Source organism: Anolis sagrei, chromosome 1, assembly GCF_037176765.1.
Source record: "Anolis sagrei isolate rAnoSag1 chromosome 1, rAnoSag1.mat, whole genome shotgun sequence".
Lineage (NCBI taxonomy): Eukaryota > Metazoa > Chordata > Lepidosauria > Squamata > Dactyloidae > Anolis > Anolis sagrei.
Window position 1 is genome coordinate 172868064 of NC_090021.1, and position 13538 is coordinate 172881601.

The window sequence follows — 13538 nt, forward strand, 5'->3', positions numbered from 1 at the left end:
ATTTCTCCCACCCGTAACAACTACATTCAGAAGCATGGGACATGCTGATCAACATTCCTTGAACAGTCCCAGCTTCATATTTATCCTTTACTTAGGATACGGGAGGTAACCCATTATGTTAAACAGAATACAGCAGGCAGATAGGAAGGGACTTATAGAGGCTGATGTTGCAGCTAAAGAGGCAGAAAACTCAAGGGATCAATGATGCTCCTGAAGTGCATGGCCATACAAACTCTGCTCACACCTGTTTTGAAAGCAGATGTAAAAAAAAAAAATCTAGCAGCAGATTTTTTTCCAAAAGGCACAATTTTCCCATATTCCCATATATAAATCGCCATGTATTTACAATGGTATCGAAATATAAATATATAAATTAGCATATTTTTTAAAGCATAGTTCTTTATAATTTTATTATTCTCATCACCATGATAATCCTGTGAGAAATGCAAACACTATTTCCGTGTTACAAGTGATGAAATTTCTTAAGAAAGTGTAAGGTTTCCTCAGAACCAGCCACTGAAGTTTAAAGAAGGAGGCTGAGGCAATAAGTCAGATCTAAGAAGAAAACCCAAATTGTTTGCTTATTTTAAATGCAAAACAGCTATCAAAAGCTTGTGATGATAATAGAAGAGTATCTGGAAGAAGGAAAGCCTTACCCCTATTGCATCTCATTTGCTATTTAAAATCTCTTTTGCTAGGCTCAAGTTAGCTATGAAGAATTGGATAAGATCCTGAAGTATAAATATGCATAATTCAAAACAAGGCCAGAATAGCACAGGCTGAAGTATTTCCGATTTCTATGTATGTGATTTCTATGTATGCTTTCAGTTCCCCTAACCCAGTGTTTCTCAACCTTCCTAATGCCGTGACCCCTTATTACAGTTCCTCCTGTTGTAGTGACTCCCAACCATAACATTATTTTTGTTGCTACTTCATAACTGTTATTTTGCTCCCATTATGAATTGTAATGTAAATATCTGATCTGCAGGATGTATTTTCATTCACTGGACCAAATACCTAATAAGCTCTAATTTGAATACTGGTGGGGTTGGAGGGGCATTGATTTTGTCACTTGGGAGTGGTAGTTGCTTGGATTTATAGTTCACCTATAATGAAAGAGCATTCTGAACTCCACCAACAATGGAATGAAACCAAACTTGGCACACCCATCTCCCATGACCAACAGAAAATACTGGAAGTGTTTTCTCGGCATTGACCTTGGGTTCTGGAGTTGTAGTTCACCTATTTCCACAGAGCACTGTGGACTCAATGATGGATCTGGACCAAACTTGGCACGAATACCCACTATGCCCAAATGCAAACACTGGTGGAGTTTGGATAAAATAGACTTTGACATTTGGGAGTTGTAGTTGCTGGGATTTATAGTTCACCTACAATCAAAGAGCACTCTGAACTCCATCAATTAAATGGAATTGAACCAAACTTGGCACACAGAACTCTCATGACCAACAGAAAATACTGGAAGGGTTTGGTGGGCATTGACCTTGAGTTTGGGAGTTGTAGTTCACCTACATCCAGAAAGCACTGTGGACACACTACCCCATGACCAACAGAAAATACTGAGCTTTCGATGCTCTTTGGCGACCCCTCTGACACCCGCTCACGACCCCCCCAAGGGGTGCTGACCCCCAGGTTGAGAAACGCTGCCCTAACTGCTTTGAGTCCCCCTAGGGGTTAGAAAAGTGGTATATAAATACAATAAATAAATAAATAAATAAATAAATAAATTTTGATAGCTGGACAATTAAGAAAGCTTGAAATGTGGTACCTGAAGAGAATTCTACAGATACTATGGACTCCCAAGAAGACAAATGAATGGCAAACCAGGCCTGAAGTTTCTCTAGAAGCCAAAATAACAAAACTGAGACTATCATAATCTGGATAAGTCATGAGATGACATAACTCACTGGAGAAGACAGAAATGCCTCACAAAACAAAAGGTGGTAGGAAGAGAGAGAGACTGAATTACAGTTAGATTGATTCAATTTATGAAACCACAGCCCCCAGTATGCAAGATCTTAGAAGGGCTGTTAATGACCAGGGATCTTAGAGGTCGCCATAAAGCATGGCCTACTGGTCAAACAGCAACATAGCCACTTCTCTACCCCAGAAGGAAAAAAAATGAAAAATACACACTGTGACCTGTGTTTGGAAGGGAAATAAAGGAGATGGTTTCCCAGCGTTAATCACAACACCTTTCTTACTTACCTCTACCTGTTTTGAATCTTTTCCTCCCACAGGCAGAAAGCCAGTAAGATGGGAACATTTTGAACAGGGAAATGGCTGAAGGCTACAAGGTTACTAACCCTTTCCTCTGCCTTGAACTGGCAGCTCCCACATATCTATCTAATCCAGGCATGGGGAACCTTCGGCTCTCCAGGTGTGGTGGACTTCAACCCCCACAATTCCTTGTGCTGTCTTTAGCCTACAAAGCCTCAAGGAATTGTGGGAGTTGAAGTCCACCACACCTGGAGAGCCGAAGGTTCCTGACCCCTGATCTAATCCTTAAAGCCTCACTGTTGCTATGTTAATATCTAATTTAGAGATTAAATAGTAGTTACTGAAATAATTTGCATTCAGTCCATTCCATAGCTAAACGCCAACCATTTAAGCCATTTTAGAATTATTAAAGTTAACAACTTAGAGCTGTTAAATGTGAGCACTTGACAGAATCAGTCTAGGAACTGAACTCCGCAGTAACCAAAACCAATCTGTCCTACCAACACTCAAATTTATGAGCGTTACAAGGTTGATATAAAGATTTGGGCTAAAATGGATGATAATGAGGATCTTTCTTTACATCCCGCCTTTCCCCTGAAATTGGGAGTCAAGGCAGCTTACAAATACAGTCTCGACAGTTTTGATTTTATTGTACTTATGACAATAATTCTGATTACTCCGTAGCATCCATTTGCCATTCATAGAAAGTAGCGTTTATGAAACATGTTCAGCCAAGGATATCCTTGAGCTAATTGCATGGTAGCAGCACTATGATTATGATTATTTAAAAAAGAAACTTGGCACACAGAGAATTAGGTTTCTAGAAAGACACTGTAATAAATCATCTTAATTTACATGCCCTCCAGGAGTTTAGTTACTTAATGAAAACTTCATTTAGTTCCCCATCAGAATTGTGTCTGAAAGAAAATGGGAATGGATCCTGTTTCTGGTTTTTTTAAAAAATAGTTTGACAAGTAGTCTTCTATAAGGACACTCAGCCTGTTAACTCCCGCCACCCCCAGGTCTCTGTTCTCTTGAACAAATTCCCATTTTTTCACTTGCTGCTTGAAATTTTCTCCTACAGCAACTTCCTTCCCTTCATTTAAGTCTGTCATTTTGGTTTTTATATTTTTTTTGAATATATTTATTGGTTTTCTTAGAATACATCAGTACCTTCGATACTCTTATATTCCATCCTTAATTCATTACATCAACTATAAGTGTGTTGTTGTTGTTGTTCATTCGTTCAGTCGTCTCCGACTCTTCGTGACCTCATGGACCAGCCCACGCCAGAGCTCCCTGTCGGCTGTCACCACCCCCAGCTCCTTCAAGGTCATTCCAGTCACTTCAAGGATGCCATCCATCCATCTTGCCCTTGGTCGGCCCCTCTCCCTTTTTCCTATATACACTATAAGTGTATATATATCTTATATATGTGTGTATATATATTTTTTCACCTCTGTGCTAAGTCTGTCATTTTATAAACGTACTTTGTGTGAAATTTTCAGAACCTTTTATTAGTTATATAAAAACTTAGATATCCTAAAGGCACCAGATGTTGTCTGATCTTGGAAGCGAAGCAGAATCAACTCTGGATGAGAATCAACTCTGGATGAGAACCAGCCAATGCATACCAGGTGCTGCAGGCTATATTTCAGAGGAAGGAACTGGCAATACGATCACTGAGAAAACCCTATGAAATCATGGGGTGTCATGAGTCAACAAGTGATCTGAAGTTGCTATGTGTACACACACCAACATCCCTGATAACAGTGGTGGGAACTGTTTAAGCCCCAAATTGCAACTCTGAAGAGCCCTTCCCACCATAGCCAATCATGAGTCATGCTGGAAGTTGCAGTTCAAAATATTTGATGTGAATGATTGAAGGGTATTTCAATCAATCACAGTCAACTACACATGTAGTTGTAAGTTATCAGACATTTTTCTGGTTCTGGCATTCATCTTAGTGCACGGGTTTTCAATTTTTTTCAGCTATGGAGACCTTTTTGAAGCAAAAGTTTCCCGTGGAGCCGCAATAAATGTTTATATATTACATAGTCCAACCCCCTTCTGTCATGCAGAAAAAGCACAACCAAAAGCACCTTCTGAGTGGTGGGAGGGAAAAAGGGTTTTGGTAGCAAAGAAGGCAAGGGGTAAAGACTTTCGGCAGCAAGAGAAGTGGGGGAGAGGAGGAGCAAGAAAGAGGAGGGAAAGCTTAGAGGGGAGGAGGGGGAGGGAACTGTGGAGCCCCGAGGTCTCTGTGGATCACACTTTGAGAACTACTTTTCTAGTGTGTATATACTCCAGCCATGTGAGAGAAATGTAAAATGTCACTAGGCATGACTACACCTATAATTGGTTATAATTGTAATAATAATTATAGTCTAATTAATTAGCCTATGTCTGAGGAAAATGGTTTCAAGACCTATGGACTACATCTGAGAACACAGATTGAGTATTTCTTATCTGAAATGCTTGGAGCCAAAAGTACTTTGGATTTAGGATTGTTTTGAAAATTTGAAACTACAACAACAATTTATTTATACCCCGCCTCATCTCCCAAAAAGGGACTCAGAGCGGCTTGCAATCATAAAATGAAACATAGTCAATAATATAAACAAGGTAGATAGCATATCAAAATTAAAACACCCCCCCCCCATAAAAAAATCAATAAATAATTACTCCAATGCCGAGATTAGCTATGAGAGGAGCTCTGGGATGCTATCAGGGGATCAGAGATAAGAGCCGGGCCACTCTTGTCTCCCTCCCTCCCTCCCTCCCTCCTTTTGGGGAACCTCTTCTCAGAGAGAGAGAGATACAGAGAGAGGAACCATCCTCCTCCTCTTCCTTTGGGCTTCCTCCCGGCCATATGGATGGGACCTCCTCGCCTGTTGCAGCTGCCTGCTTGAGAACTGCCACAATTGCAACAACTCACAAGGATTAAACAAGCTCTTCATGTCCCAGGTCTGGCTATCAGGTTTTCTGGCCTGTCCTGATATTTCTCCAGTGACTTCCTTCACCCTTCTGGCCCTTCTTCCAAAGGATATAAAATGTACCAGAGCTTAGCTCTTGTGCCCAACCCTGGCCAGTCTGCATACTCCCATGAGTAAACAATTATATATAAAAAAACAGTTTAAACACATTAAAGTCCCAGCCATTGCTGTGTTAAAGATAAGCCATGGAATCCAATTGATAGTTATTAGGAATTTTTACATTTTGTCATTGTCAAAAGCCTGTTTAAAAAACCAAGTTTTCAATTCCTTCCTAAAAGTCATTAGTGTGATCATGTATGTAAATAGCTGTATTTACATATATGTACATGTTGAGTTGTCTTGGAAATGGGATCCAAATTCAAGCAATTTTATTGATTAGCCCTTAGGCCATTTCACAATACCAAACCAAACAACAACAAGGCTTGATGAGACTTGATCACACTCTATGTAGTAAGTTAAAATAAGACACTAATTTATACAGTAAATAAATATAAAACTGAATATATGCCTCGTATTTCCTTATCACCCCTACAATTTACTCTGATCAGACCCACATATGTGGTTCTCAAATGTATTGTTTTGTTTAAATACAGAGCTGTTTTATATGTTATTTTTGGGCCTTAGCCACACATAAAATATGTTGATGTAAGATTCCCAATACATTGTCCATTTGATATATGGCCCAAGCTAGAAGTCTCTCACTTTGTGATACAATTTACAATCAAATAATATGGGTGCTATATTTTAGGTGCTCTGCAGATACAAAACCATTCATTCCTGCTTCTTGGCAGGGGGTTGGACTGGATGGCCCATGAGGTCTCTTCCAACTCTTTGATTCTATGATTCTATGATTATTAGGGATGTTGTTAAATCTCCCATATCTGACCATTGCATGAAGCTGATCCAAATCCGAAAACATCATTCTTTTGTGTTTCGTGTATATGTTATATAGTTTATTATGTGGAGAATTTTGGATTTTGGAGTATTTCAGATTTGGGAATTCAAGATAAGGGAAGCTTAATCAATATTTGATCTCAAGTCAAATTTCACCACTGAATCAAATAGGACACCTCTATTTAGTCAATTTCACAATACAATGGAGCGAATTCCATCACCTGGCTCAAAAACTTCCTGTCTTGTTCGCTATATGCGACACTCTACCATTCAACAATTATGAACAAAAATGATTCAACAAGTTCCTGAAACCAGGGCTAAAGGAATTATTCTTAAGTTACTTCTGAGAATAGATAGTAAAGATCCAGAGTGCAAGTTCTACCAATCTGAGCTAATCAGAAAAATCTCATCTAGTCAGTTTCATATCTTGGCCAGAAAAGTCCCCTGCTTGATTTCTCTGCATCTTAGATACACTCTATTTAGATACAGATTGCACCCAAAATCTGTAATGCTCCAGTAATTTAAAACTTTGATCCAGCAGTTAGAAATACTGGATTAAAGAAAAGAAAGATGAAATGTTACCAAGGGAACCCTGCCACATGCACAATGGAAGACCTTCTTGCGGCAACACCAGAAGCACTCCAAGTAACCAGATACTGGTCAAAGAACATTTCATCAACTACCAAGCTTGCAAACTCTGTCTTTTGTATGTTTGTTTGTTTGTTCTGTCAAAAATGTAATACAACTGTTCGGTTGCCTGACACGATAAATAAATAACCAAGGGAATAGGGGCATAGCAAATTGAAAAGTTCAGTATGTGGATGATCTTCAGTGTCCCACTCTGCAGTGCTAGAAAAACAGTGACATTTTTGTTTAGGGGGGAATAATTTTTATTTGGAGAGAAAATGCCCTGACTTCACTCTTCCCATTCTGTTTCTGCAAGGCAGAAAATGGCTCTGAAATGAGGAAAATGTATGGTAAACAATGGAGAAAAGAAGGGACATATCAACATCAACTGGACTCGTGCTAAAACTGAACGAAAGAGACACACTGAAAAAATGCTTATAACACCAAAAGTCTTCAGGAATTGAATTCAAGTGGCTGAGTGTTTCCACTGTCACTCTACCCCATTTCTCACTGACACCTCCTCTAACTCCATCATCCAGTAAGCTTAACACCCAGACACACACTTCAGTGCCTGAGAAGGCTAACCGTCTCATGCATCTCCCTGGAGATGGGCTGGCAATGAAAGTCACCGCAATGGGGGAGGGATGGAGTCTTGAATGCTACTCTGGCCATTTCTATTCTGAGGCCATAGTATCTGCGCAGCAAGTCTTTAAATTTTAGGTTTGACATCTTCCTGAACTTCTTTATTGTCATTGTCAATATAATTTATATAGCGCCTTCAAGTATACATGGTATTTTACAATAACACAAGCAGAGAGGGAGGGAGGGTCCTGCCAGAAGCATACTACATACAATATGTGTGCAGACACATAGGAACACACAGAGAAGAATAAATAACAAATCACAAAACTATACAATACAATTGCAAAGTCATTCATCCAGATAAAATGCAAATAAATACAACAAAAATTAAATACAATCCGAAGCAAACTGACAATGCATGTAATTAAAATGTACAAGATTACAAAACATTAAACTAAACTCCTCAAAGTTTTGGAAAATAAAAAAGCTTTCGAATGAGATTTAAAAACAGTGAGGGAAGGAGCTGTCTGCAAATGCTAAGTGAGACAATTTCAAGCGTACGGGGCAGTGAGTGGGTAAGGATGCTGAGCCAATGGAGAAAAAACTCTTGGTTGGGTGAGGAGCCTAGAATTCCTGGAACTCTGATCATGAGCAGGCTGGTAAAGGGAAGTAAGTGTTGAAAGATGCGAGTGGGATTGTGTAGGGTTTTTAATGTCAGCACAAGAAGTTTAAGCTGATTCCTAGAGGGAATGGGTAACCAATGAAGAGATATCAAAAGTGTGATAACATGATCAAAACAACAGACCAAAAAGATAATCATAGCAGCATAAAGTTGAATGGGAACCAGAAAATGATGGTGAGATAATGGAAGACCAGTCAAAAAAAGATTACAATAATCAAGGCAGGAAATGACTATGGCATGAACTAAAATCTTTGCAGAGAAAGAAGAAAGACAAGGTCTTATTTTGGCAATGTTATAAAGGAAAAAATGGACATATACTTTGCTATAGCTTAAATATGATGAGTAAAAGACATAGAGTAAAAAAAATAAAAACAAGATTCTGTGATTCCATTACAAGATAAATGGGAACATTATTAATGGTGATGGCTAATGTATGTTGTAAAGAAGGTTTTGTAGGAAAATGGAGTAGTTCAATCTTTGCCATATTGGGTTGTTGTAGGTTTTTTCGGGCTATATGGCCATGTTATAGAGGCATTCTCTCCTGACGTTTCATCAGCATCTATGGCAGGCATCCTCAGAGGTTGTGAAGACCTCACAACCTCTGAGGATGCTTGCCATAGATGCAGGTGAAACGTCAGGAGAGAATGCCTCTATAACATGGCCATATAGCCTGAAAATACCTACAATAACCCAGTGATTCCAGCCATGAAAGCCTTCGACAATACTTTGCCATATTATGTTTTATGTGGTGATGAAACATCCATGTTGAGTTAGCTGAAAGATGCTACAATGCAATATTTAAAATCAGAAGAAAGTTCTGGAATGGGAAATATAGCTGAGTATCATCAGCATACACCTAATATCAAACACCATATAAACCCATAATATTACCTAAATATTGTGTATATAGGGAAAATAATAAACAAACAAGAACAGAGCCCTGTGGAACACTAACTGAAAAGGGAAAATAAGATATTGGACCTCCAGTTACCACATTAAATGAATGACTTGAGAGATAAGATATAAATCAATTGAGGACTGAATCAGTTAGGCTTTTACCAAACATTAGAAGCTCCTTAACAATGAATTGAAATGCTCATAATTGCAGGACATTGTTGTTAAGTCACTTCAAAGCAGTGTTCAACTCATTTCAGGCTGTCCCTTTTCAATAAATGGGGAAATCCTGTTTTTAGGCAGCAGAAAGTGTTTTGAAGTGGTGTGACAGTCTGAAGAACTTTTGCAGTGAGTTTAGGATACACACATATTTTTGTGGATGTGTTGTGGGCATCTTTCAACTGCTTCACTTCTCTGTCCCCAAGATTTCGGTGAGTCTACTTCCAGCAAGCAGCCTGAGAGGACTTCTGACTGGAAAGCCGTAACTTCCTATTTGTGCTCTGTTTGCTTTCCTTTAAAAAAAATCAAGTAATGTTGCAGTTTTGCAGGTAATTCCAGTCACTGATAGGGATTTCACTTCTTGATCAAGCATTTCCTTAAAGTTTGCAAGACTTCCTGTGTCAGTTTTGCAAATGTTTCAGCTTCTACATGCCCTGGCATCGCACACAAGGTTTGGTAATCATAAGTACACCTTCCCATTGCAGAATACACAAAATAGAAAAATGAATCTTTTTTATTAATATTCTAAATGTTTGTAGGGGAAATGCCTATGCACTTTGAAAATGGAAAAGTAATGCAACAGTGAACTCACAGAGAGATGAAGCTGTGGTCTCACAAGATTGTGAACTCTCAGAATTGTGCAATGCTTCTGTGAAAATAGATAAAAAGAGGGGGCATCGGTGAAGAGAGATAATGCACAAGTTGGGAGGAGTATATGTCTGAGCTGCTACAGTGAGCGAAAATCACTTTCAGCATTCTGAGTGTCTACAGCATTTCAGGTTCTCATCCCATGAGTGGGAAAGCGGAGGGAGCTGTCTTACCTCGTTCCCTCCGCTCTCCCCATCTTCTGGGATGGCCAGCCACTGCTCTTGCTTACTGTTCCTTTTCCTATCTTTCCCCTTCTCTCTGATGCTTGGAATCAGATAACACCTGACTTCTGAAGATGGCTGCTAAGTTCTGTTTCCATGTGCTGTGCTACTGAATCCCATCAGAAGTGTTCTTACCCCGTGTGACTCTGTTTCCAAAGTGGAAATGGAGCACCAGTCCTGAACAGGTGCTTGGCAGCTATGACGGTCTGGATGAGGGTGAACAAATTGAAACTGAATCCAGACAAGACAGTTGTAAGGGTGAATAGAGTATGGGGCCGGTGTTGGATGGGGTTACACTCCCCCTGAAAACACAGGTTCACAGCTTGGAAGTGATCCTGGATTCATGGCTGAGCCTGGAACCCCAGGTTTTGGCAGTGGCCAGGGAAACATTCGAACAATTAAAACTTGTGCGTCTGTACCTTGGGAAGTCAGATTTGGCCACGGTGGTCCACAATCTTGTTACACAGAGAATAGATTACTGCAATGTGGGGTTGCCTTTGAAGACTGTTCGGAAGCTTCAATGGGCAGCAGCCATAGTGCTCACTGGAGCGGCATAGAGAGAGGACATTCCTCCTGTTGTGTCAGCTCTGCTGGTTGCCAGTCTGCTACTGAGAACAATTCAAAGTGCTAGCTTTAGCCTATAAAGCTCTAAGCCTGTGGTTCTCAACCTGTGGGTCCCCAGGTGTTTTGGCCTACAACTCCCAGAAATCCCAGCCAGTTTACCAGCTGTTCAGATTTCTAGGAGTTGAAGGCCAAAACATCTGGCAACCCACAGACTGAGAACCACTGTTCTAAACAGTTCTGGTCCAGTTTACCGGTCTAAACGTATCTCCCTCTATGACCCACCTCAGAGGTTAAGATCGTCGGGGGAGGTTCTGCTCTCAGTCCCACTCCCTTTGCAAACGCAACTGGTAGGGACAGGGACTTCTCAGTGGTGGCCCCTCATCTGTGGAACTCCCTCCCCAGTCAAATTAGATCTGTCTCATCCCTCCTGGCCTTCATAAAAAAACTGAAATCTTGGCTATGGGCATTGTGCAATATGAGATTACAAATTAATATAATGACGACTCGGACCAGCTCTGGAATACGATTTGGATCATGTGATTTTAATTGATGTTTTAATTATATGCTTTTAATTAGTTTGGTTTTAACATTTTTTTTATTTACCAATGCATTAATATATGGCATTGAATTGTTGTCTTTGTAAGGCTGCTCTGAGTCGCCTTCGAGGTTGAGAAGGGTGAGATACAAATGAGCTAAATAAAGAAATAAATAATGTAGTCTACCTGATGAGGTCGTCAGTTCACAGCAAGATGGGTTTTGCAATGCCAGAACCCATTTTGAGGTCCGTGTGTGGCAAAGTCATGAAGGAAATGTATCAAGATCATGATAAGTTGCTTCAAAAGCTACTTAGGTTTTGCCTAGGGTTGTGACTAGTTGTGGGGCAAACAAGAAGACAAGGGTACATTTCTTGAGCATCATGGAGTTATTTCAGCAAATGGTTACTCTCTTCACAGAAGCCGTCCCCTTCCACTTTCCATGCCAAAAATGACTAATGTGCCAAAAGTCAGAAGAATGCTATGAACCTAATTGAAGTTGAGCCAGGCCTTGGTCTGAAATCCAAGAATTAATAACAGAATGCCTTTGAATCACTGCACACCTGCAAGAAGTCCACCCCATATATGAGATTACAGGCAGGAGAGAATTTTCTTTGTTTTACTAACATTGATTGTGTCTTCTGTTTTATGGGTTGTTTTTTTTTTCTCATTGTCTGCTTCTTATAAATTGGCAAAAGGAAAGAGGTTATTTACAGTTCAGGTGCTGCTTACAATTAAGGACAGTGCAGCTATGTCTGTAACAATAATATATTTTTTTTAAAGTAAGTGCAATTATTTTCTCAATAAACTATATTCATTATACTTTTATGCCAAGCCAAGTTAAACATGGCACATTTTTTTTTTGCTAAAGGTAGAAAGTGCATTTCAGTCCACAAAGAGTGGTAATACAAGTTGAGCATCCCTTATCCAGAATGGTTGAGACCAGAAGTGTTTTGGATTTCAGATATTTTGGGATTTTGGAATGCATGCATTTGCATATTCATTCATTACAAAATATTTTGGAGACCATATCAAGGTCGAAACACAAGATTCATTCATGTTTCATACACCTCTTATATACACAGAATAGAGGCAATTTTATACACAACATTTTAAATTACTATTTTGAGCATGAAATCAGGTTTGTATACATTGAACTATCAAAAATAAAAGGTGTCAATATCTCAGCCAGTCATGCGAACAATTTCAGGTTTTAGAGGATTTTTTGAATTCCAGATAAGGAATACCCTACTTGATTGTTTTGGTTTGTTCATGTTTGTTGGCAACTTTTGTTTTTTTCTTTACAATCCATCAGAAAATTAGTATTGGTTTTGGAAGTTTTTTCACCATGAACACTACATTGCTGTTGATTACCAGCTACATGGAGGCAAAATCCTGTCATAAGCTACTTAGAATAGATAGCACTACAATCCTATGAGCCAAGGATCTTGTTCTGAGGATCATGAGAATTATTAGATATCTTCCTGAGGGATCTCAGTACTTACAATGAGAGGACTTTTCCTCCAAAAAAGAGAGGGGAAAACATGAAACATGGCTCAGTTGACCATACCCCCCTCCCAGCCCTTAACATCAAGACCGTGCAGGGCTTTGGATGAAAGAATTTAAAGAGTTGGATAAATCCCACCAACCCCCAAGATTGCTCCTTATTTCTGACTAAGCAAATGAAATGTTTTCCAAATAATCCCTATGAATATAGTCATGAAATAGATTTAGGATAAAGTAATACAAGTGATACTTTTTCTTTACAGTTCATGGGAACTCCTCAACTAATAGTACATTCCCTTTATGTACCTCTAGATAGGTTGCCAAGGAAGGTGATAAGTGTAAAATATTAGAATCCTATAAACCTGTTTACTTTGTATTATTTGTACAGGATACTCTTGCTGGGATACATACAATGATCACTCATTTAAAACAGTCACCCAAGTGCCAGCTAAGCAAGCAAACTGAAAGTGGGAAAATACACATTTAAACACACACATGCACTTCATGTTTACTTTCAAAATGACTGCAATATGCAGCTACGAAATTGATGATTTTCTTTCTTTCTGACTATATGAGTTTTAAATGAAACTAAGGTTGCATCTCCACGGTAGAACTAATTCAGTTCGGCACCATTTTAACTGTTAGGACTCAATGCTATGGAATCATGGGAGCCAGGCCCGTAGCCAGGATTTCATTTCGGGGGGGGAGGGGTGAATTTTTTCAGGGGGGGGGGGTTCGGGGGGGCTGAGATTCGGGGGGGGGGCTGAGTCTGAGTGAAAGAGGGTCTAGCCTAGCAAACCTTTTGTATCATTACCCTAATACCCCCATGCATATGGGATATATTGAGTATGGTGATCAGATCATGATATGAATGAACATAACAGTTTAAATAATGCACCAGTAAGGCCTTTTCGTGAACCACCATGAGAATTTG

At 39.5% G+C, this 13538-nt stretch overlaps 1 protein-coding gene across 8 annotated transcripts in view; it reads right to left on the reverse strand.

The window, feature by feature from the left end:
* Positions 1-13538, reverse strand: part of IKZF2 (IKAROS family zinc finger 2) — a 130236-nt gene that overhangs the window by 11675 nt on the left and 105023 nt on the right. For 4 of the 8 annotated variants that reach the window (XM_060781262.2, XM_060781302.2, XM_060781276.2 and 1 more), the window contains one exon: positions 9725-9781. The exons of the other annotated variants lie outside the window; for them this stretch is intronic. In XM_060781262.2, the coding sequence (XP_060637245.2) occupies positions 9725-9781 (57 nt within the window). The remainder of the gene's footprint in view (positions 1-9724; positions 9782-13538) is intronic. 8 annotated transcript variants of the gene reach the window in all.